Source organism: Chiloscyllium punctatum, chromosome 9 (genome assembly GCF_047496795.1).
Source record: "Chiloscyllium punctatum isolate Juve2018m chromosome 9, sChiPun1.3, whole genome shotgun sequence".
Taxonomy (NCBI): Eukaryota; Metazoa; Chordata; class Chondrichthyes; order Orectolobiformes; family Hemiscylliidae; genus Chiloscyllium; species Chiloscyllium punctatum.
In genome coordinates, this window is record NC_092747.1 from 110,523,092 (window position 1) to 110,548,207 (window position 25,116).

At 39.7% G+C, this 25,116-nt stretch overlaps 1 protein-coding gene across 1 annotated transcript in view; it reads left to right on the forward strand.

Annotated features, from left to right (window-relative positions):
- Positions 1-25,116, forward strand: part of pcca (propionyl-CoA carboxylase subunit alpha) — a 372,170-nt gene that overhangs the window by 2,011 nt on the left and 345,043 nt on the right. The window contains exons 2-4 of the mRNA XM_072578057.1: positions 8,111-8,188; positions 10,056-10,103; positions 18,652-18,720. Of these exons, the coding sequence (XP_072434158.1) occupies positions 8,111-8,188; positions 10,056-10,103; positions 18,652-18,720 (195 nt within the window). The remainder of the gene's footprint in view (positions 1-8,110; positions 8,189-10,055; positions 10,104-18,651; positions 18,721-25,116) is intronic.

A 25,116-nucleotide genomic window follows, 5' to 3' on the forward strand; every position in this document is an offset into this window, starting at 1 on the left:
CAAAGAAACATCTAATGTTCAGGGTGACTAGGTGCTGGACTTCATCTAACTCCACTAAAAAGAAAAAAAAATTATCACTTTGCTTTTTGTAGGTATTTGTTTGATGCATTTCTTGCATTCCAATAGTGACTACAGTTCAAATGTTTTATTTGGCTGAGAAGCACTTTGAGATATATTGAGGTTGTGAAAGCAGTATATATGTACATTTTTCTTCAGAAAGGTTTCACGTATTCATGTGGGTTTAAGGCACCTTGATTGTTGTTGGACATGGATATGTTTTGTCTGATGTGGCATATCTGGAAGATATCTTTTGTCTCTGCAGCTTTTCCAATTTTGTACTGAACCTTCAGTGTCCTCAATCTTCTGTTGCACCATATCTTTAAGGTGTTTATTTTTAACAGAACAAAAATAATTCCTGATAATATAAATCGTGTACAGGACATTGGTTAGGCCACTTTTGGAATACTGTGTGCAATTCTGGTTTCCCTTCTGTAAGAAGGATGTGGTGAAACTTGAAAGGGTTCAGATAAGATTTACAAGATTGTTGCCAGGTTTGAGGCTTTGAGTTATGGAGGCCAAATAGAAGTTTATAAAATCATGAGGGGCATGGATAGGGTGGATAGTCAGGGTATTTTCCCCAGGGTGGGGTGTTCAAAATTAAAGGCATAGATTTAAGGTGAGAAGGGAAAGATTTAAAACTGATGTAAGGGACAACCTTTTCAAGCAGCGGGTGGTGTGTATATGGACCAAGCTGCCAGAGGAAGTGGTGGAGGCTGGTACAATTACAACATTTATAAGGCCTGTGGATGGGTATGTGAATAAGACATGTTTTAGAGGGATATGGGCCAAATGCTGACAAATGGGACTAGATTAATTCAGGGTATCGGATTGGCATGGATGATTTGGAGCAAAGGGTCTGTTTCCATGTTGTACAGCTCTATGACCATGAGTGATTTATTATATGCCTGATTCCAAATTTGTTTGTGAAGTGGAAAATTAATGTTGCTGTTCATGATCAAGATATTCATTTGACAGTTAAACAGACATTTGTTTCCTAATATCTAACAAATGCAAGTTGATTAAGAGTGGTATTCTTGCTTATGGTACTTTTCCTACATGGAAAGTACAATAGCATTGTTGATATTATTTTATGATTGTTTATTGAACCAGGAGAAAGGAACAATATCATGATCACATTGATACAAAAGTAAATATCCTGAAATTCACCTTTATTTTTGCGATAAGTGAGTGTTGATAATGGAGCTGCTTTATATGGTGCTGTAGGTTAGAAATATGGTTTTGTTTCCATGTTTTATTTTCAAAACAATAAAAATAACAACTGGTGGCATGCAGTTCAAATAGTAGGTTATCATAGATTGGGATGGAACAAAGCATTTACTATAATCTGAAACTTTCATCTTGATGATCTTAGCAAGGCAATTTCAGGGACCCACGTCTCACATGTTTATTAACAGGTTCCCCTTCTCTGCACATCAATAAAGTTTTAGGTCTGCATATTGTCTTCTGTTGTCCATAGGATGTGCACCTTTTGTACCTTACCTCTTCAGACTGGTGCGATCTTTGATTGCCAGCATGGTTTGTTTGTAATTGAAATGACTGAATTTTTGAGTATCTCTTTGATTCATGGGCTTAACTGAGTCATAGAGACCAGCATTGTTCTCTGTGCCAATATAATTCAGGCAGTAGAGATGGTTCAGTGAATATCAATGTCCCCAGGAATGGTTCTGGCTCTTAATCATTGTTGTCCAAGTGGGCTTCTATCACTGGTAACTACGACATACCAATGAAAAATCAGGACAGAATTGGGATTGACTGTGATGCTTTTGATCTCCTGCCCAAATAGCTGATTGATACTCCCTGTTGAGACACGTAATTTAAAATGTTGCACTGTTTGGACCCTGGGTAGTCTATGTCTTTAGGAGGGGAAAGAATTGAGATAAAATGGGGAAAGCCCTGCTACTGATTTGAGTACAGAAAGGGCTTAGTTGCGAAGCAAACTGTTGCATGTTACCTTGAGTCGAAAAGTGTGGCGCTTGAGCCTGCTAATGACAAAATGAGTAAACTTGCTGTAGTTATAAATACAGTGGAGCTAAAACAAGAAGCTCTTTGACTAGAAAGGGTGGTTTGTTCTGGGAGGTCTTATAATTAAGTTTTTGAGAATGCATCCATCCAGAGTTGGCAAATCTCATAGTGTGGGATCGATTACACTTGGCTGGCTGATTGTGGCTGGTAATTTGAGGTTGCTGTACCATTTGTGGGAATTGTTTTATGTTTTGGGTTTTGTATTAGCCTGTAAATATCTAATGATATTCCAAATTGTTTGTCACTGTGACTTTGTTCACATTATCTAAGATTTCAGTGGTTTGCTTTAATTAATATGTGATGTTTTTTTAAAACTCAGAATGATGTGGTATATTTCATTTTTCTGACTTGACATTGTGTAGACATGGGAATTGCTTATACGATGGTCAAAATTGAATCAGCAAAGATATATACTTTGTGCATTAACTCTTATTTTGAATCTGGTTTATATGCCTGGAGCTGTTGAACATATTTTTGGTATGAGATCACTGAGGGTAGGATGGTAGGCTAGCCTAGAATTTAAGCTTTGTTGCATTTGATCCCAAAAGAGGATTTCTTTTTGGGAACTGTTGTCCAGAACAAGATTCTGAAGATCTCAATGACATTTAAAGCTTGAGTTAGGAGGGAAGAAGTGCAGAAGTCACATAGAATGTGTTCATTTTTGCTTGTCTTATTAACAGATTAATTTAACTGAATGAGATCAGTAGGCATTTCTCCCCGTGGCTAATTATGGATATCTCCAATGTGTTTTTTGAATGTATTGTAATTTTATTGCTGCTTCTAGTGCTTCCTATCACCATTTGAAAGTAAATATAAAAGTAGCTTTTGTCTTTAAGCTTCTGCTGTGTGTTTGCGGGTGGTAATGTGTGCAATTTCAAAGAGAATTAGAAAGTGCAGAATAAAACTATTAACTCCAGTAAGCCAAATAAAGCAAATGGGATAACTATTAGATTCCTGGCTACGTGCATTCCTGATGGAGCATAACTTGCAGTTTGCAGGAAGCAAAGATAACAAGTGAACATAGAACTGCATGCCCCAGAACTGCAACTGCTCCTGGCAGTGTAGTGGGCTTTATTACTCATAGATATGGTTGACAGTTGTACTGGACGAGTTGCCGCTGTTTTGGAGGTGCTGAGTTGCATGATCTCAAAGCAGCCTAAAGCACTTCATAGCTTATTGGCTGCTTTTAAAGTTACTGTTGTATATGTGAAATGTGGCAGCCAAGTTGTGCCAACATGCTGTAACCATGAAATAAATTACCAGATCAATCTGTTTTTCCATGTTAGTTGAGAGATAAATTTTGGCTGTGGTATCAGGGATATCTCCTTGCTCTTCTTTGAATTGTGTTGTGGGAACTTTTTTTATGTGTTTGCCTGAGGGGCAGACAGGGTCTTAATTTCAGAACGTAAGCTGTGGGAGTGGGAGGCCATAAATCCCCTTGAGTTTACTTGGTTATTCAGCAAGACTCTGGATGAACCGGTAGACCAACTCCTCTTTCATGCGCTATTCAGCTGCTCAAAATTTTATTGATCTCTATCTTGAATACACACAAGAATTGAGCATCCAAGTCTCTGTGAAGTAGACAATACCGAAGATTCACAACCATTTGAGTTTTGAAATTGCTCATCTGCTCATTCCTGAGCAGTCAATCCTGTATCCTGAGACTAGGTCTCTTAATTTTACCTAACAAGAATATAAAAGATACAGTATAGAAACACATCATTCAGTACGAGAATCAGTGTGCATTTATGCTCTACTTGAGTTTCGTACATTCATCTGGTTTCTCCATAAGTGCATTTAATACTATTTTCCTTTAGTGCACCCTGTGAGAGCAAGGCCCACATTTTAATTGCTTACTGGGTCAAATATTTTTCTCTGATTTTCTTCACTGACCTTTTGATGACTATCTTCTATTAATAGTCGCAATTTGCTTTTTTCCACAAGTGCAAACACACACTGTCTTCATCCATTATATCAAAACTTTTCAAAAACTTAGACATCTCTATTAGGTCACTTGTAACCTCCTTTCTTCTTGAAAAGTGACCCAGATTGTTAATCCTTTCCTATTACCTATAACCTTACAGTTCAGGTGTCATCTTTGTAACATCTTTTGAGTGATTCTATATCCTTGTAATATGGTGACCAGCACTGTACTGTTCCCCAGGTGTAGTCTTAATAAGGTTCAATAGAAGTTTAGCAAAGCAGCCCCAGCTACCAACTTTTTCCCTTCAGAAATAACCTGAGAGCTTGGTTTATTTTACTAATTTTTCTTATTAAACAGCTTTGCAACTTTGTGCCATTCCTGTGTCCGTCTCTTTGTGAAATCACCTATACACATGATTCTCACTGTATACCTTTTTGCCCCTTGTGACTCCAGTGTTCACTTATCTGCAGTTATCGTGAAGTAAACATGCACTAGGTATGCACCTTATACTGTGCACACACAGTTGGTCCTTTCTGCCATTTACAAAAATAGGTTACAGTGACGTTCTCCAAGAATACACACTTCCAGTGAACAACAAGACTTAATGTATTTGTTCCTTAGATCCCCATGCTGCTCCACTCCATTTCAAAGTTGTATATGGCCATTTTTAATAGCAAAATATCAAACTTAGCTATGACAAAATTAATTTGACAGCTAGGGAACATCTGTTTATTCTGTCAAATCTTCTAAGAAATTTATATGTTTTATTGCAATCGCCTCTTATATTTGTAGACATTAGAGAATCTATTCCCATTCTATTTGTGGGATAATCCTGTCATCCCAGCCCAGGAATTAGTTTTGTGAACTTTTATTGCACCCCTTCGAACTCAAGGATATCCTTTATCACAGAAGGAGATTAAATCTCTGTGCAGTACTTCAGATGTGTTCTCACCAAAGATTTTGTGTAATTATCCAGTTTTTGAACCGTGTGTTGTAGTTTTGATGCCCGGAGTCACATTTGCATTCACATTTGCAAAAGATTCAGAGCATAGTGAGAGAAACAAAACAGGATGAATGTAAGATTTACTCCAGCACTGAACATGTGGTAATACGTTACCGTTAGCTCAGAGTCCAAGTTGCTATGGCAGCATGAACATATTGTGGTCCGGAGCTATGGATAGGGATGGTAAAGGCTTCGATATTCATTTCACCACGTGACCTACCAGGAATTTCTCCCATTCCTGCCTCCTATCATTTCCATGCATTGTAAGGATTTGCAGATTGATACTGAATCTATTAGGCTTTGTAATCCTTGGCCGTCAAGTTCTGGGTTTGGACTTGAATCTAGAGCTTCTGACTCAGTTGCACAGACGCTGCTTAGAGTGTTACAAGATCTCATACAATTAATTTGTAATTGGTTAAAATTCACCAACTATTTAGAACCACATGAAATTAAATAGGACAGGAGAGGGGACGTGGGCAAAGGAGCTAAGGGTAACACGGAGGGCAGAGGATTGAGGTGACTGCGTGTCAGCCATTTCAGATATCAGAAGGATACAACTTCTAGGGTGACCCAGGTGCAGATGTTTTGATATTTAATGAGTTAGATGGAGAAAAATGGTTTCCTATGGTTAACGAGTTCAGAACAAAGGGACATGGCCATAAAAGTAGAGAGATGGCATTCAGGAGTGAAGCCTGGAAACATTTTTCACACAAAGAGTCATGGACATCTGCAACTCTCCATCACTGCTACCCATTACCCCCTGTCAATAAAAAAAGCTGTTGATGCTGAAAGTGGGATGATGGGTAAGGGTGTCAATTGAAAATTTCAAACCAAAGTAGGATGACCCTGGAAGTGAATAGTAAGAAAATGGTAGATGAAATGAACAGGTCTTCACCAGGTCTTCAAGTAACATTGCAGTACTGGCAGTACATCAGAAAATGGAATTGAGGGAAGAACTCAGGAAAATCACAATCACCAATGAGGTAACAAATGCCCAGGTCCTGATGGACTTCATCCTGGGTCTTAAAAGAATTAGTTGATGCTAAAACCTCCTTGGTTTGAAGTCGGTCCTATTAGATTGGACAATAGTGAATGAAACTTCTTTATTCAAAAGGGGAGAGAAAGCAGGAATTGGCAGTTAGCTTATCATCTGTCATAGAGAAATATTAAAAGCTATCATTAAAGATGTTAAAGCAAGGCACTTGGATAAAGTCAAGATCATCAGGCAAAGTCAGGTTTGCTTTGTGAAGTGGAAACACATTTGACCAATCTGTTGGACTTCTTTGAGGAGGTAATGTGGTGTGGATAAAGGGAACACCAATGGATGCACTGTACATAGGTTTCCAAAAGAGTTGTTGCAGAAAATAAAAGCTCATGATGCAGAGTGTAGCATTTTTGCATGATTAGGAAATTAGCTTGCACTGCTTCTTCATAATACCAGGGATCTGGGTTCATTTCAGCCTTGGATAACTGTCATTTTGGCATTTCCACGTTCTCCCTATGTCTCTGTGGGTTTCTGTTGGGTGCTCCAGTTTCCTCCCCCAATCCAAAGATGTGCAGGTGAGGTGGATTGGCCATGTTAATTTTGCCATCGTGTCCAGAGGTGTGGAGACTAAATGGATTAGCCGTGGTAAACATGGGGTTACAGGGATAGGATGGGAGGCTGACTTTAGGTGGGATACTTTTCAGACAGTCAGTGTCGACTCGATGGGCCGATTGGCCTCTTTCTGCTCTGTAAGAATTCTATGATTCCTTGATTAGGAAGCAGAGAGTGGGCCGAAATGGGTCTTTTTAAGGTTGGCAAGATATAGAGAGTGTATTCCTGGGATCAGTGTTAGATCCTCAACCGTTTACAATTTACATGTGACTGTATGAGTGGATGGAAGTATGGTTGCCAAATTTGCTGATAAGACAAATGTAAGTAGAGAAGGAAGTTGTGAAGAGGATGTAAGGAAGCTGTAGGTTAAGCAAGTCGGCAAAGATGTGACAAATGGAATATAATGTGGAAAATGTGAAATTGTTTATTTTATCAAAGAATAAAAAAGAAGCACTTAATCAAAATGGTAAGATGTTGCAGAGCTCCGAGGTGCAGAGGGTTTCAGGTGTATGAATCACACAAGACTAGTATGCAGGTACAGCAAGTAATTAAGAAAACTAACTAACAAAATGGTGTCACTCATGGCAAAGGAAATTGAATAATAAACTGAGGATGTTTTGTTTCATTTTAGGACTTTGACAAGAGCTCATCTGAAGTACTAGTCACAGTATTGGTCACCTTATCAAAGGAAGCATTTAGATGATTTGGAGGTTAACTGGACTTAGAATGGGGAAATGTTGCCTTATGGTTAAAGGTTAGAAGATGAGGCTTGTATCTGCTGGAGTTTAGAACAGCAAGAGACAATTTCATTGAAACGTATAAGATCCTGAGGGGCCTTGATAGGATATGTGTAGAGAGGATGTCTCCTTATATGGCATTATCTAGGGGTCATTGTTTAAAAAGGGATAAGCTAAATTTTTTTCTCTGAGGCTTGCAAATCTTTGGAACTCTCTTCCTGAAAAGGTATTGGAAGGAGAATCCTTGAATATTTTTAAGGCAGATATAGATGAAATCCTGATGAGCAAAAGGGTGGAAGGTTATTAGGAGTAGGTGGTAATGTGGGTTTGAGGCTACAAACAGATTAGCTGTGATCTCAATAAATGGCTGAGCAGGCTTGAGGTGTTGAAAATGTTCGCTAGATTTTTAGATAACGGTATTGATGGAGTTAAATACAAATTAGTCAAGATTTATTGTGAAGGGCCAAGGTGCTGAATAGCCTTCTCCTGTTCCTATGTCCCATAATTTATTCTGACTCCCGAAACCATACTATCATGTTGTTTTCTCCTTTAACACACTCCATAAAATGTCTCCCTTCATTGTCATGTGCTGTTTCATCTCCCCTGTGAAGCATTTTGGGATACTTTGCTACATTAAAGACTGTATGTAAATGCAAGTTGTTGCTGTTGAACATGACAGTGAATGTTACCCAGATTTCAATGCTTCAGTGTTCTAATCAAGTGTTTTTTTTTGTTTGTTCATCTAGCATGCATCATCCCACTCCAGGTGCAGCTTTGCTGTCTCTCGTGTGTTGTACTCCACTGTTTCGGATCTAAATGAACCAGTAAGTTCTGCTTGGTAGGGATCTTAAAGGTTTGATGGGTTCAATGTAGAAAAAAATGTTACCACTTCGGAGAGATCAGCACTGGGCAAGAATGTACATGTATTTGGAAAGGCAAGGACTGATTAGGGATAGTCAACATGACTTTGTGCGTGGGAAATCGTGTCTGACAAACTTGATTGAGTTTTTATTTTGAAGAAGTAACAAAGAGGATTAATGAGGGCAGAGCGGTAGACATGATCTATATGGACTTCAGTAAGGCATTCAATAAGGTTCTCCATGGGAGACTGGTTAGCAAGGTAAAATCTCGGAGGCTGAGCGGTGACCTTATAGAGGTTTATAAAATCATGAATGGCATGGATAGGATAAATAGGCAGTGTCTTTTCCGTGGTGTGGGGGAGTCCAGAACTAGAAGGCATAGGTTTAGGGTGAGAGGGGAATGATATAAAAGAGACCTAAGGGGCAACCTTTTCATGCAGAGGATGGGTATATGTATGGAATGAGCTGTCAGAGGAAGTGGTAGAGACTGGTACAATTGCAACATTTAAAAGGTAGCTGGATGGGTATATGATTGGGAAGGGTTTGGAGGGATATGGACCAAGTGCTGGCAGGTGGGACTAGATTGGCTTGGGATATATGGTCAGCATGGACAAGTTGGACTGAAGGGTCTGTTTCCATGCTGTACATCTCTATGACTCTTAAGTATGTAGGGATTATTTCATGAGGATGTGTTGTGTAGATTGGGCCTGTACTCATTAGAATATTGAAGAATGAGAGGTGACCATATTTAAACCTGTCAGATTCTTGGAGGCTTTGCCAGTGCAGATATGGAAAGGTTGTTTCACCTTGCGGATGAATCTCGGACCAGAGGGCATAATCTCAGAATAAAGGATTGCACATTTAAGACAGCGATGTAAAGGAATTTCTTCTCTGAGGGTTATGAATCTGTGGGATTCTTTACCACAAAGGGCTGTTATTGCTGGGTCATTCAGTACATTCAAGGCTGAGATAGATAGATTTTTTACTCAGTAAAGGGAGTCAAAGGTATGGGGAAAAGGCAGGAAAGTGGATTATCAGATCAGCCATGATAAAATTGAATGGCACAACAGACTGTATAGGTTTGATGGTCTATTTCTGCTCCTATGTCTTATTAACACTAAGGACCATGAATATAACGTAGTCATTAATAAATCCAAATATTGGGATTTTTGTTGTCACATGTTTCCGGAAATGATTTGGCTCTCATTACAAAAGGAATGATATTTGAATTTACAGCTACCAGATTAAGGAGGGGAGGGTGCATGGCAAATTGAGCAAGAATAGAGAGAGTTGGTAGAGAACATAGGTTCGCAGTGTAAAAAGGTACAGTTGCAGTTTAGCTGCGAGAAGTGATCGATTTTGGTAAGGGTTGGTGTTGGAGGTGTAGAGAACCAGATAAGTGTGCAGATGGATCCACAAAGGTAGGGAATTCAGATATAAGAGGTAATTTAAAGGAAAACTTGAATTATGAAAATTAGCATAGGGCCAGATTTGTTCAGTGTTAGCTTGTTCAAAGGGAGATTATACTTTGCCTAAGCACCTTAAGATCTCCACCCCTGCCCGAAAAAGGGGGAATCAGATGGATTCATGCCATTTAATCTATCTACTGGTTAGGAAAAGGTTTAATAAAACCCTGAGCAGTGTCTCCTCTGATCGGTTACTCAAGGGAAGTCAGAGCCCATGGGTTATGGTCAAGAAGGGATGGGAGAATATTAGACAAAGTGGTGAATTTTCCTATATTAAATATTAAGGTTAATTTTATAGCAGTGAATGAACCCGATTTGTTCATCATTAAACTACTTTCTTTTTGATGTTTGTCTTTCCCCCTCAGACATTTGACAAAATCCTTGTTGCAAACAGAGGAGAAATTGCCTGCCGGGTAAGCTGTTTTCTGTGTACTTTAGTTCAACTAAGTCTGAGGAATGCATGTGTTTAAAGAGGGTCTCTTTTAGAGTGATAGAACTCCACAGGATGGAAGGACTCCATTTGGCTCAATTTGCCTCTGAAATAATTGTTCAGTAGTCCCATTCCATTGCGCTTTCCCCATAATCTGTAACTATCCACTTTTCAAATGCATATTCTCGTTTTGAAAATTGTCTGAAACTGCTTCCACCACCCTTTCAGGCACGTTACGTCAGATTATAATTCACTGTGTGAAAGCCAATTTCACTCATCTCCCTCTCAGAGGAACCTGTTTGCTCCCTAAAAAAAAGAAAGAATATAAATGTTTATTTTATGAAAATAATGATGTTTTGTTGGTAACAGAATGTAAAGTATCTCTCCTTATTAAGTTGTTGTGTCAATATTAGGGAATGTTCTTGAGTAGCACTTTGGTCAACATTGGGAAATATGACTTCCAATTTGCTCAAGGACAAGTTTGAAGTGACATGGCCATGGGGGTAAGTATAGTCACTACTTTGAGAATGCATGTTTCATCCAGGAGGTAGACGATTTCCCAGGGGCAGGCTGGAGGGCTGGTTTAATGTTGTTTGGAAATGACAGGGACCTGGCGATGAAGACCAGCAATATTTGACTCCGTATAACACAGATGCAGCTTGAGACAACTCATATTGGCAATTAAATTAACATTTTTGAAAAAAAGTCAATGGAATTTAAATTACCGATAAAACTTCCACCAAAAAGGGAGTTATTTCAGCAGAACATATTTAATTGCATTTACATGTTAAGATCTCTTTTTTTTTTAAGGTTGAGTAAATTATTCTTTTTTTCCTTAGTTTAACTCTTAAGAAGTACACGTTTGCCTTATTCAGAACGTGGTCTGCTGAGAACATTAGGAAGCACTTGGAAATTGTACAGCCAGAAAATTTTCACCTATTAGTTTTACAGGACAGAAAGTCACGGCATAATACCATTCTAGTTTCTAATATGTGCTCCTGGTTGTTATGGAAAAAAAATGAAGATGTGATTAAAGGATTAGCTTTGCACTTCAGCCACATTATATTAATTCTTAGTTAATTCTCGTTGCAACTTGGAAATGTCTACTGCATGTTCATGCGGATTTTTCAGAATTTTGGCAGAGTAGTGGTTAAAATAAAAACAATTAAAATACTCAGGGTTCTGAATGTTCTTCTGTTTTATTGTCTAGTTATATACCACTGTGAATTTGAGTTAAACTGAATTGGATGACATCCTGAACAGAACAGATAATAAGAAAAAGAATATCAAAGATCAGTAGTGATAAAACTGAAAGAGAAGAGGCAATAAAGAATTATTTGAGGGAACTGCATGAAAATTGTTCTAACATGTGACTCGTGGTTAACCTTAACACTTTGTGCACCATGGCGACTTGTTGTATCGCTTGCTGGTTTGGGAAACAAATACTTGTTAATCTTTATGGCTGGGTATCCAATTTTGTTTTATCAAACTATTTAGCTGCCTTGAAACAATCTTTATTTGACCTCATGATTGCTACAACTGCATGCTTCTTTTAATTCTAAGGCCAGCAACCTTTTGATTTTAAAATTCTCAACCTTGTTTTCAAATCCTTCCACGGTCTTAGCCTATCCATTTCCATAACCACCTCTAACTCTACAACCCGACGAGATTTCTGTGCTCCTGCTATTCTGTCATCTTGTAGATTCACAGTTATCATTGCTTTGCCATAGAAATCTGTGTGTTCTGTAGCCTGGATCCTGAACTCTGAAGTTTACTCCCTAAAACCCATTGCTGCTTTCTATCTTTTTGCTTCTTTCTTGTTTGAAAGGACGTGGAGGGTCATTAGCAAATTGATGTTTGAAGGCCATCCCAACTTAAACTTGAAATTATGGGTTAGAGAGTCATAGGGTCATAGAGCTTTTACAATATGGCAAAAGGCCATTTGGCTCATTAGATCTGTGCTGGTTACCAAGCATTTATCTATGCCAATCCCATATTCCAGCACTTGGCCTGGAGCTTTGTGATCTACGGTCTTTCAAGCGCTCATCTAATGCTTCTTAAATTTCTTGAGCGTTCCTGCCTCTAAAATCCTTTTAGGCAGTGAATTCCAGGTACCCACCACACACGAGGTGAAAAACCTTTTTCCCCCAAATCCTCCCTCAACCTTCTGCTGCTTACCTTAAAATTGTGCCCCCTAGTCTTGACCCCTTGACTAAAGGGACACATTTCTTTCTATCTATGTTAGCCCTCTCCCTCATAACTTTGAGCACGTCTACCTTTTCTTTGCCTTCTCTGCTGCAAGGAAAACAACCCCAGCTAATGTAGTATCTCTTCGTAGCTGAATCACTCCAGCCCAGGCAATAGCCTGGTGAATCTTCTCTGTGCAATCACATCCTTCCTATGGTGACCGGAACTGCTTGTAATATTCCAGCTGTGGGGCCTATCTAACATTATATACAGCTCCATCATAGTTTCCTTGCTGGCGTGTTCAGTGCACTGACTAATACAGGTACATATCCCATATGCTGCCTTAACATCCTTAACCATCTTTCCTGCTGCCTTCAAGCATTTATGGACATATACACTGAGTTCTCTCTGATGCTCTATACTTCTTAGTATCTTACCATTCAACATGTACACCCTTTGTCTATTAGTCCTCCAAAAATGTATCACCTCATATTTTTCAGAATTAGAATCCATTTACTTCTGTTCAGCCCATCAAACCAGCCTGTCTTTATTGTCCTGTCATGTAAGGCTTCTCTGTCACAGTACTTACTGCTATTAATGTATGTGTAGTCTGTGAACTCACTGATCGTGCCTTTTACATTTATGTCCAGATCATTAATGCACATGACAAACAGCAAGGCACCCAGCATCAAACACTGTGGTATACCATTAGATACAAGCTTCCAGTCACACATACGCCCTTCTATCATCACCCTCTGCTTCCTACCACTAAGCCAGTTTTGGATCCCATTTGCCAAATTGCCTTGGATTCCATGGGCTGTTAGGTTTTTAACCAGTCTACCAATTGAAACCTTGTTAATAGTCTTACTGAAGTCCATATAGACCACATCAACTGTGCTGCCACATTGTTGTCATTTGTAAGCAGACAAACTAAAGAAATCAATGAAGTAGCTGGGTTTTACAGCAATTGATAACTGTCATGTTTATGATTACTAGTTTTATATTTCAAATTGAATCAATTGGATTTAAATTCCTGTAGTGAGATTCGAGACCATGCCCCAGTGCATTAACTTTGGCCCCTGGATTCCTAGTTCATTAGATTAGATTCCCTACAGTGTGGAAACAGGCCCCATTTGGCCAAGCAGGTCCACACCGACCCTCTGAAGAGTGACCCTCCGAAGAGTAACCCACCCAGACCCATATCCGTGTGACTAATTCACCTAACACTATGAGCAATTTAGCATGGCCAATTCAACTGACCTGCACATCTTTGTGACTGTGGGAGAAAACTGGAGCACCCAGAGGAAACCCATGCAGACACTGGGAGAATGTGCAAACTCCACAAAGTCACCCGAGATGGGAATTGAACCCGGCTCCCTGGTGCTGTAAGGCAGCAGTGCTAGCCACTGTGTCGCCCCATACACCTGTTGCTTCTTTTAGTGCTCTCATTTCTGGGTTATGACTTTTTTAGATTAGATTAGATTCCCTTCAGTGTGAAAACAGGCCCTTTGGCCCAACAAGTCCAAGTAAGTTTTAAAAATTTCCTTCCTCCATATTTTTATTGCAGCTCAGTTAGAAAGTTGCATCTCCTGACCCTTACCACAGTTTGTTCAGGTCATCAGGGGTTGTGTGGAGTGGCCTGTGTTGATGTAACCTCATATTTTATACCTTTGACTGTGTCTGCTTGGCAGTTCTCTTTCCTCATTTTCAATGTCTCCTTTAAACCTCCCCCTTTGAAAGTATCCTAACATTTTCTTGTGCTGCATGGTGTCAACTTTTGTTTTCTCATGCTTCCGTGAAGAAACTTGCAATATTTTTACTATTTTCATAGTGCATTATGAATGCATATTCATTATTTCAATGTTGTTAAAAAAAAATTCACGTATGTTTTCCTCACACATCTCATTCAATATCCATTAAAGAAAAATCAACAGTATTGGCCTTAACTGCAAACAATCTTTTTCTTGCACAGGCAACACTGTTTTTGGGAGGCTTGGGCTGGTTTTCCAATGCTTCAGGTTTGTGTTCTTTAGATGATGCTGGAGTTACACTGTTTCCTGTGCCCTGGAGCATGCGTAACATGAGCTCAGTACTTTGCAAATGTCTCATCTTTGCTGCAAAGTTGGCTGATGTATCAGTTTTGGCTGTTTTATTTGCTTTTTGTTCTTCTCTTTGTCCTGGATGTCAAGCAGTAACCTGCCTTGATTGCTTGTTACCTAACCCTTCAACATGTTGCACTTCACCCCATTACTGGTGTCCAGCTTGAGGATGGTGTGGCTCCTCTAGATGATGGGGGTTGTGTTGTTGGCCACCTCCAGGACTTCAGTGGTCAAGATGCTAGAGTGCAGGAGTCAGATCAACCAGAACTTCAGTAGTCACACTGTTGGCATAATTTCTCCTTCAAAGGAACAAGACTGCTGAGGAATGATGGTCCTTCCTGGCATCTCAGTGACATGACCTTGGCTTCAGCATTATCTCCGTTCTTTCTTCTGACAACCTTTCTTCAAAATCACTTGCATGTGTGAGCAATAATCTCGCCAAAAGATGAGTTGGAATGGACAGAAAAAGAGAGAGATCTTTGTCCTTGAGCAATACCTTGATAGATGGCTAATGTTGCTGAAATTTTAATGTTTGAATTTAAACTGCATATTACATTTTGAAAATTAATTTCTTGAATTACTCATTTAAGTCTATAAATTACAATAAAATCCACAGCTAAAACCCCCTATGTTTATCATTGAATTTTAATTTATATAGGATTGTATCATCATACAGTATGGGAACAGACCCTTTGGTCCAACCAGTCCATGCTGATCATAATCCCAAGCTAAACTAGCCCCATGTGCTTGCGCCTAGTCCATATCCCTCCAAACATTTCTTATTCATGTATTTATCTAAATGTCTTCTAAATGTTGTAACTGTACCCCAATTCACCACTTCCATTGAAGTTCATTCCACACACAAATCACACTCTGTGTAAAACAAATTGTCCCTCATGTATTTTGTAAATCTTTCTCCTGTCACCTTGAAAATATGCTTTCTAGACTTGAAATTCCCCACCCTAGAGAAAAGACACCTGCCATTCACCTTTTCTATGCCCCTCATGATTTTATAAACCTCTCTAAGGTCATCTGTCAATTTCCTGTGCTCCAGTGAAAAAGGTCCCAGCTTATCTCGCCTCTCCTTGCAACTCAAACACTCTATTCCAAGCAATATCCTGGTTAATCTTTTCTGAACTCTCTCCAGTTTAATAACAACTTTCATATAACAGAGCGACCAGAACTGGATACAGTACTCCACAAGAGGCTTCACCTACATCCTCTACAACCTCAACATAACATCCTAACCCCTATATTCAATGGTCTGAGCGATGAAAGCAAGCATGTTAAATGCCGCCTTAACCACCATATCTATGAGTGATGCAAACTTCAAAGACTTGTGTAACTGAATCCTAGATCCCTCTGTTCTTCAACACTGTCTAAGGCCATACTTTTAATTGTTGAAGTCTTGTCTTTGCTTGTTTTATCAAAATGCAATACCAATATGAAGGAATTTCATTTCGATTCATTGTTAAACAAAGTTATTTTTCACTGAGGTTTTGCAATTCTGGAATATACTGGCCAAAAGGGAGATTCACTAGTACCTTTCCAAAGGAAACTTGTTAAGTACTTAAAATGGACTTTAGAAATTTGCAGACCTGGCACAGCCATCATCGTTTGAATGGCTTACTTCTATCCTGTGAGAGTTTTGGAAAGCTTAAATGAGATTTTGTCTTTTAAATGCTTTCTTTTCCCCCTCTGTCCCAACATAATTGACTCATATCAATACAGAGAGTGTAGAAATTAGGAGCAATCAATGTGGAGATTAATTCTGTCTCCTTGCTTCTCTGACAGTGGGCATCAGTGGCCTGGTAATGATGTGAGAAATGTGGCATTGTTTCTGTTCTCTGATTATAGAATGCTATCCAAATAATGATTATTGTCATCCTGTTGTTTCGGAGGTGAGAGAGAGACTATCAAGTGTAGAGTCATAGAGATGTACAGCATGGAAACAGACCCTTTGGTCCAACGCACCCATACTGACCAGATATCCCAACCCAATCCAGTCCCACCTGCCAGCACCCGGCCCATATCCCTCCAAACCCTTCCTATTCATATACCCATCCAAATGCCTTTTAAATATTGCAATTGTACCAGCTTCTACCACTTCCTCTGAAAGCTCAATCCATACATGCACCACCCTCTGCCTGAAAAGGTTGCCCTTTAGGTCTCTTTTATATCTTTCCCCACTCACCCTAAATCTATGCCTTCTACTTCTGGACTCCCACAAACCATGGAAAAGACTTTGCCTATATATCCTATCTGTGCCCCTCATGATTTTATAAACCTCTATAAGGTCACCCATCAATCTCCGAAATTCCAGAGAAAACAGCCCCAGCCTGTTCAGCCTCTCCCTATAGCTAAAATCCTCCAATCCTGGTAACACACTTGTAAATCTTATCTGAACCCTTTCAAGTTTCACAACATCTTTCTGATAGGAAGCAGACCAGAATTGCATGCAGTATTCCAGCAGTGGCCTAACCAATGTCCTGTATAGCCGCAACATGACCTCCTGTACTCAATACTCTGACCGATAAAGGAAAGCATACCAAACACCACCTTCGCTATCCTATCTACCTGCGACTTCACTTTCAAGGAGCTATGAACCTGCACTCCAAGGTCTCTTCGTTCAGCAACACTCCCAAGAGCCTTACCACTAAGTGTATGAGTCCTGCTAAGATTAGCTTTCCCAAAATGCAGCACCTCGCATTTATCTGAATTAAACTCCATCTGCCACTTCTCAGCCCATTGGCCCATCTGGTCCAGATCCTGTTGTAATCTGAGGTAACCCTCTTTGCTGTCCACTACACCTCCAAGTTTGGTGTCATCTGCAAACTTACTAACTGTACCTCTTATATTCACATCCAAATCATTTATGTAAATGACAAAAAGTAGAGGACCCAGTATTGATCCTTGTGGCATTCCACTGGTCACAGGCCTCCAGTCTGAAAAACAACCACCGCCCTCTATCTTCTGCCTTTGAGTCAGTTCTGTATCCAAATGGCTAGTTCTTCCTGTATTCTGTGAGATCTAACCTTGCTAATCAGTCTCCCATGGAGAACCTTGTCGAACGCCTTACTGAAGACCATAAAGATCACATCTACCGGTCTGCCCTCATCAATTCTCTTTGTTACTTCTTCAAAAAACTCAATCAAGTTTGTGAGACAAGATTTCCCACGCACAAAGCCATGTTGACTATCCCTAATTAGTCTTTGCCTTTCCAAATACATGTAGATCCTGTCCCTCAGGATTCCCTCCAACAACTTGCCCACCACCGACGTCAGGCTCACTGGCTTGTCCTTACCACCCTTCTTAAACAGTGGCACCACGTTCCGGCACCTCACCTGTGACTATCGATGATACAAATATCTCAGCAAGAGGCCCAGCAATCACTTTTCTAGCTTCCCACAGAGTTCTAGGATACACCTGATCAGGTCCTGGGGGTTTATCCACCTCTATGCGTTTCAAGACATCCAGCACTTCCTCTTCTGTAATATGGACACTTTGCAAGGTGTCACCATCTATTTCCTGACATTCTTTATCTTTCATATCCTTTTCCACAGTAAATACTGATGCAAAATACTCGTTTAGTATCTCCCCCGTTTTCTGTGGCTCCACATGAAGGCCACCTTGCTGATCTTTGAGGGGCTCCTGATTTCCCTCTTTAGTATACTCCTACTGCCTTTATACTCTTCTAAGGATTCTCTTGATCTATCCTGTCTATAGCTGAAAATGTGTTGCTGTAAAAGTGCAGCAGGTCAGGCAGCATCCAGGGAACAGGAGAATCGACGTTTCGGGCATAAGCCCTTCTTCGGGCTTATGCCCAAAACGTTGATTCTCCTGTTCCTTGGATGCTGCCTGACCTGTGCTTTTCCAGCAACACATTTTCAGCTCGGATCTCCAGCATCTGCAATCCTCACTTTCTCCTATCCTGTTTATACCTGACATATACTTCCTTCTTTTTCTTAACCAAACCCTCAATTTCTTTAGTCATCCAGCATTCCCTATACCTCCCAGCCTTTCCTTTTACCCTGACAGGAATACACTTTCTCTGGATTGTTGTTATCTCATTCCTGAAGGCTTCCCATTTTCCAGCCATCCCTTTACCTGCAAACATCTGCCCCTAATCAAGCAGAAGCAAAGGAGGAAGTTTTCAACAGAATCAAAAAGTTGTCTGAAGTTATGTTTTTTAAAAAAAAGTATAATTAAATAATTTATTTCATGGATTTTGTGTTTCTTTTGTAGATCATTAAAACTTGCAAGAAGATGGGCATAAAAACTGTTGCAATTCATAGCGATGTGGACTCCAATGCTGTAAGTCACTAGTTATCAATCTGTAATTTAACCCCTATTTTTATTTTGCATTTTGAATGTATAACTAGATTGTGATTTTTCTGAATGCACTTTATGATTAATTTGTGGAGATTAACTTAAATGCAGAAGAAATAATTCCAAAATGGTATTGTTTGGCTGGAAAAGCTGCTTAGCAAAGTTAGAAACTGTCACTTGTCACTTAGCTACATACGAGAAAGCTCTCTTATGTGAGTCAGTATAACTTAGACAGTTTCCCTCATGTGTTTTGTGACCTGAAAGATGTTAGAATGCTTTGCTATATGAATGACAAAAACTGAGCATGGAAATGGAACGAGATAGGGTGAAATACTGCTGACTTACAGTTATATGGTACCATTCACAATTTCATGACATCCCAATACATTTTGAAACCAATTAAGTAATTTTTGAAGTGTAGTCACTTTTTTGTCATGTAAGGAGTTTAGCAACCTACACTTAAGTTCCCCTCATTTTCTGCTAATGTGGTGGTGGCTTTTCGTGGTGGTGGGTGAGGAATATTTTCTATACAGGGCACCTGGGATAGCTCCCCCCTTCTGTTCGAAATAGTACGATTGGATCTTCACCTTCCAGTTGAGAGGTCTCATGTTTGTCTTTTATCTCGCCTAATCTTGAATCTGCGTCTGCGTTTGTGTGTATTTACGGTTTTTCAATAGGTACAACTTATGTCATGTAATAGCAGATTTGAAATCCTTTATTTTCTCTTTTTTTTGTTGTGCAGGTTCATAACACTTGAAAAGTGGAGTCGCAGGTAGATAGGACAGTGAAGATGATGTTTGGTTTGCTTGCCTTTATTAGTCAGTGTATTGAGTATTGGAGTTGGGAGGTCGTGTTGTGGCTGTACAGGACATTTGTTCGGCTACTTTTGGAATACTGTGTTCAGTTCTGATTTCTCTGCTATAGGAAGGATGTTGTGAAACTTGAAAGTGTTCAGAAAAGGTGTACAAGAATGTTACCAAGATTGGAGGGTCTGTGGTATAGTAAAAGGCTGAATAGGCTGGGGCTATTTTTCCTGGAGTTTCGGAGGCTCAGGGGTGATCTTATAGAGGATTATAAAGTCATGAGGGGCATGAATAGGGTGAATAGTCAATGTTATGAAGATGTGGGTGTACTGTACCTTTCAGACAGTTAAAAGCTAGCAAAACCCACCTGACAGCACCAAGTGTTCTGAAAAAAAAGATACAATGTATCATGTGGTCCAGCTACTGGGGTAGCTGGTTGCCTGGAAATGACAAAACAGATTCAAATTAGGCCAATCAGTTTAAATTATACCCTGGAAAATACCAAACTCCAATCCAGTTCGAATTTAGCATATTGACAACCTTAAAAGCCAATGACACAATCCGATACTTTGGGGAATAAGACCGAGGGCGGGTGGGGGGAAATTGAACAGTTGAGAGGAGAACTGCCAAGCTACCAACATGTAAAGACTGTCTGAAAAATAGCTCTCTTACAAGGTACCTTAATCGATCACTAACTTGTGAATAGAACCCCAAAAAAGAAGAAAAAAAAGGAATACAGAGAAAACTGAAAGCTGTCTGGTTTTGAAAAACATACTTGGGAGTTTTATTGGACTAGTATTGAAGAAGGGGACGGTCAAAGATCGGTTAGAGGAAGGACTTGTAAATAGTTGTTAGTTAATTATTCTCTGTTATACTTTAAGAAATAATGTTGTTAATGTTTACTTTAAATAGTGCTTGGCCACTCGAATTTTCACCGATTTCTACATGGGATAAATCTTTTTTTGTGTCGCTGATTTACAGTAAGCAGGAGAGTTTATTTCATGTCGTAACATCAAGGTCTTTTTCTCAGGGTAGGGGAGTCCAAAATTAGAGGGCATAGGTTCAAGATGAGAGGGCAAGGTTTAAAAGGGAGCTGAGCACCATCAATTTCACGCAGAGGGTAGTATCTTCATAGAATGAGTTGCCAGTGGAAGTGGTGGAAGCTGGTATAATTACAACATTTAAAAAGATGGGTAAATGAATAGGAAGGATTTAAAGGGATAGGGGCTAAATACAGTCAATGGGACAAGATTAATTTAGGATATCTGGTCGGCATGAGTGAGATAGACCAAAGGATCTGTTTTGTGTTGTATGTCTCTGTGACCCGATGTTAAAGCTAAGAGTGTTCCAATAAATAGTTATTTTTGTGCTATTGATGACACCTGGTATGAATTGCTTTTGTCCTGAGCTGCAGTCATGCAAATTGGTCATCTTGCTGATCTAATGAAATTTTGGAAAAGCTTATAGAAAAGTTAGCAGCACACACTTACTAGTTAAGTTGTAACACAGCATACAATCATTGTAATGAGAAAAAAATGACACTAGTTACGCATCAAAGTTCAAAGCTATATCATCAGAAACAATATAAAAACTGAAAATTGCCTGCATGAAAGCTTACAGAATGGAGATTGAATAGAAACAGTAGATCTTGAGTAGATTGAAGGTAAAGATCCAGTGGTCATGATCCATGTAGGTACCAAAGATATAGATAAATCTAGGACAGAAGTGAACAGCTAAATTTAAAAAAAAAAACTAAAAAGGTAATAATGTCTATAGTGGAAATTGGAAAACCTGAATTAAAGGAGGAGGTAAGAATGCAGAGCTTTGGAGACATTATTAAAATCTACAGCACAGACACAAGTAGGACAGTGTGTGTGGAAAAGGTTAACAATCAAACTTCAAGCACACTGGATGAACGAATGACAATGAGAAGAGGGGCAGTTAATACAGGCCCGAAGGTGTTAAATCTGAATGCACGCAATGTAATTTATAAGGAAAGTGGGCTTTGGCGCAGATTGAAATTAGCAGGTATGACATGGTGGGCATCACGGAGACTTGGCTGCAAGGGGATTGGGATTGGGAGTGGGAGCTGAATATTCAAGGATTTACATCCTATTGAAAAGAGGGAGTGGGGTTGCCTTATTAGTAAGAAATGAAAGTAAATCAATAGTAAGAAATGAATTAGGGTCAGATGGTGTAGAAGCTGTGGTGAGTAGAATTGAGGAACCGCAAAGGTAAAAAAAAACATAGTTGGAGTTGTGTACAGGCCTCAATAGTAGTCAGGAGCTGGGGTGCAAGAAGGTAGAGAGAATATGTTGGAAAGGCAAAGTTAAGTGATCATGGGGGATTTCAGTATGCAGGTGGACTGGTAAATCAGGTTGGTAGTGGATTGCAAGAAAAGGAATTTGTGGAATGTCTATGAGACAGCTTTTCGAAGCAGCTTGTGGTGCAGACCACTAGCAAACAGATAATGTTGGGTTTAGTGTTGTGCAATGAGGTGGACTTGATAAGGGAGCTTAAGGTGAAGGAACCCTTAGGAAGCAGTGATTGTCATATGATTGAATTTACTCTGCAATTTGAAAGGGAGAAGATAGAATCAAAGGTAACAGTATTACAGCTTAATAAAGGCAATTAAGGAGGCAGGAGGCAGGAGCTGGGTAGAATTGACTGAGAGAGGGGCCTAGCAGGAAAGACATTGGAACAGCAATGGCAGGAGTTTGTGGGAGTAATTCAGGAGACATGGCAGAAATTCATCCCAAGGAAAAAGAAGCATGGTACAGGGCGGATTAGGCTACCATAACTGACTAGGGAAGTAAGGGATAGCATAAAAGCAAAAACGAAAGCATATAAAGTGGTGAAGGGCAGTGGTAAGCGTACAAAGACCAACAGAGGGCAACAAAAAAAAAATAAGGAGGGAGAAGATTAAATATGAGGGTAAGCTAGCCAGTAATATTAAGGAAGACAATTAGAGTTTCTTTCGATATATAAAGGGCAAAAGAGAGGCAAAAGTGGACATTGGACCGTTGGAAAATGGTGCTGGAGCATTTGTAGAGGGGAACAACGAAATGGCTGAAGACCTGAATAATTTGCGTCCGTCTTTACGGTGGAAGACATGAGTAATATCCCAAAGATTCAAGAGAGTGAGGGGTCAGAGCTGAGTAATGTGGCCATCACCAAGGAGAAGGTACTAGAAAAACTGAATGGCCTGAGGTGGATAAATCAGCTGGACTAGATGGTCTACACCCCAGAGTTTTAAGGGAGATAGCTGAAGAGATAGTGGAGGCATTTTTGGTGATCTTCCAGGAATTGCTGGGATCAGAAAGGGTCCCAAAGGATGGGATAATCACTAACATGACACCCCTGTTTAAAAAGGGAGTAAGGCAAAAGAGGAAAAATTACAGACCCATTAGCCTAACCTCTGTCGTGGGTAAGGTCCTGGAATCCACTGTGAAAGATGAGATTTCTGAATACTTTAAAGTGTATGGTAAAATAGGGCAAAGTCAGCATGATTTCATCAAGGGGAGGTCATACCTGACAAATCTGCTAGAATTCTTTGAGGAAGTAACAAGCATGTTAGACCAAGGAGAGCCAATAGATGTTATCTGCCTGGACTTCAAGAAGCGTTTGACAAGGAGCTTACTGAGTAAGATAAGGGCCCATGGTGTTAGAAGCAAGATACTCACCTAGTTAGAAGCTTGGCTGTCTGGCAGAAAGCAGAGAGAAGGGATAAAAGAGTCCTTGTCAAGATGGCAGCCAGTGACAAGTGGTGTACTGCAAGGCTCAATGTTAGGACCGCAACTTTTCACTTTATACTATAATCATCTAGATGCAGGAACTGAAGGTATTCTGGCTAAGCTTTGCAATCAATCCAAAGATATGTAGAAGGACAGGTAGTATTGAGGAGGTGGGGAGGCTGTAGAAGGATTTGGACAAGTTAGAAGATTGGGCAAAGAGGTGACAGATCGAGTATGACTTGAGAAATGTGAGGTCATGCACTTTGGTAGGGGGAATAGAGGCATAGGGAGAAAATGTTCGAAGTGGGGAGAAAATTCAGAAGTCTGAGGTGCAAAGAGACTTGGGAGTTCTAGTCCAGGATTGTCTCAAGGTAAACTTGCAGGTTGAGTCAGTAGTTAGGAGGGCAAATGCAATGATGACATTTATTTTGAGAGGACTTGAATATAAAAGCAGGGATATGTTTCTGAATCTCTAAATGGCTCTGGTCAGACCACATTTAGAGTTTTGTGCGCAGTTTTGGGCCCCATATGTCAGGAAGGATGTACTGGCCCTGGAGCGTGTTCAGAGGAGGTTCACAAGAATGGTCCCAGGAGTGAAAAGCTTAACATGTGAGGAATTTTTAAGGATTCTGGGTTTATATTCGATGGAGGTTAAAAGGATGAGGGGATATCAAATTGAAACATACAGAATACTGAATGGCCTGGACAGAGTGGACGTTGGAAAGATGTACCCATTGGTAAGAGAGACTAGGACCTGAGAGTATAGCCTTAGAGTAAAGGAAGACCTTTTAGAATGAAGATAAGGAGAAACTTCTTCAGTCAGAGAGTGGTGCATCAATGGAATTCAATGCCACAGAAAGCTGTGGATGCCAGGACATTGAGCATATTTAAGACTGAGATAGATAGATTCTTGAGAATCAAGGGTTACCGGGAGAAAGCGGGAGAGCGGGATTGTGAAACCTATCAGTCATGATTGAATGCCAGAGTGGACTTGATGGTCTAATTTCTGCTCCTATGTCTTTTGGTCTAACACTACATTCTTTAATAGTAATTTTCATTGCTTGTAATTCATTTATCAATGGTGACCAAGGATTGATGAGAGTAAATTGAATCTTGTTTTCAAATTTTCTGCATTGATGCTAATTATTCTCCCCCAATTAGGTGGTGAGTGCCACACTGCATGAGTGGTAGAGGATGTCTGGGCAATTCATTCCTCAGTAGCCAATTCACCTTGGACAGTAGAACTTTTCAGCACATCATTCTTCAACTTGTGGTGAGGGTGGCTGGGTTCCTGACTGCTGATTTATTCTTCAACTAGTGACTGCACATGAACATAAAGATACAAAATGAGAATTGTAGATTTTCTTTCACACTTGTACACATTTTTACATTCTCCTTCTGTGTTCCAATGATGCTTCAACCAATATCACTTCCACAACAGTTGAGATCAGCAAACCCCAAGGATTAATATTAAAATACAGAAACATCTATGCATTCTTTGGAAACCAGATTTTTGTGTGACTCAGTTGGAAATTTAGCCAAATTTTATATGTCGATTGAAAAGGCCTTGTGTTCCTACATTACAGCAATGGCTGAACTTCAAAAGCACTTAATTGCCTGTGAAAAGCTTTGGGACATCTAGAAGGCTCTGTAGAAATAAAAGACTTCCTTATTTTTCCCTGGAAGGAGACAAATCCCGTAACAGTAGGATTTTGGATTGGAGGTACAAATTAGCCATGATCTAACTGAATGGCAGAGCAGGTTTAAGAGTAATGGCCTATACCTTTTCAAAACTGTCTTTAAATTGTTTACATTTTGAGCTAAATGACATGGAATCAAAAATG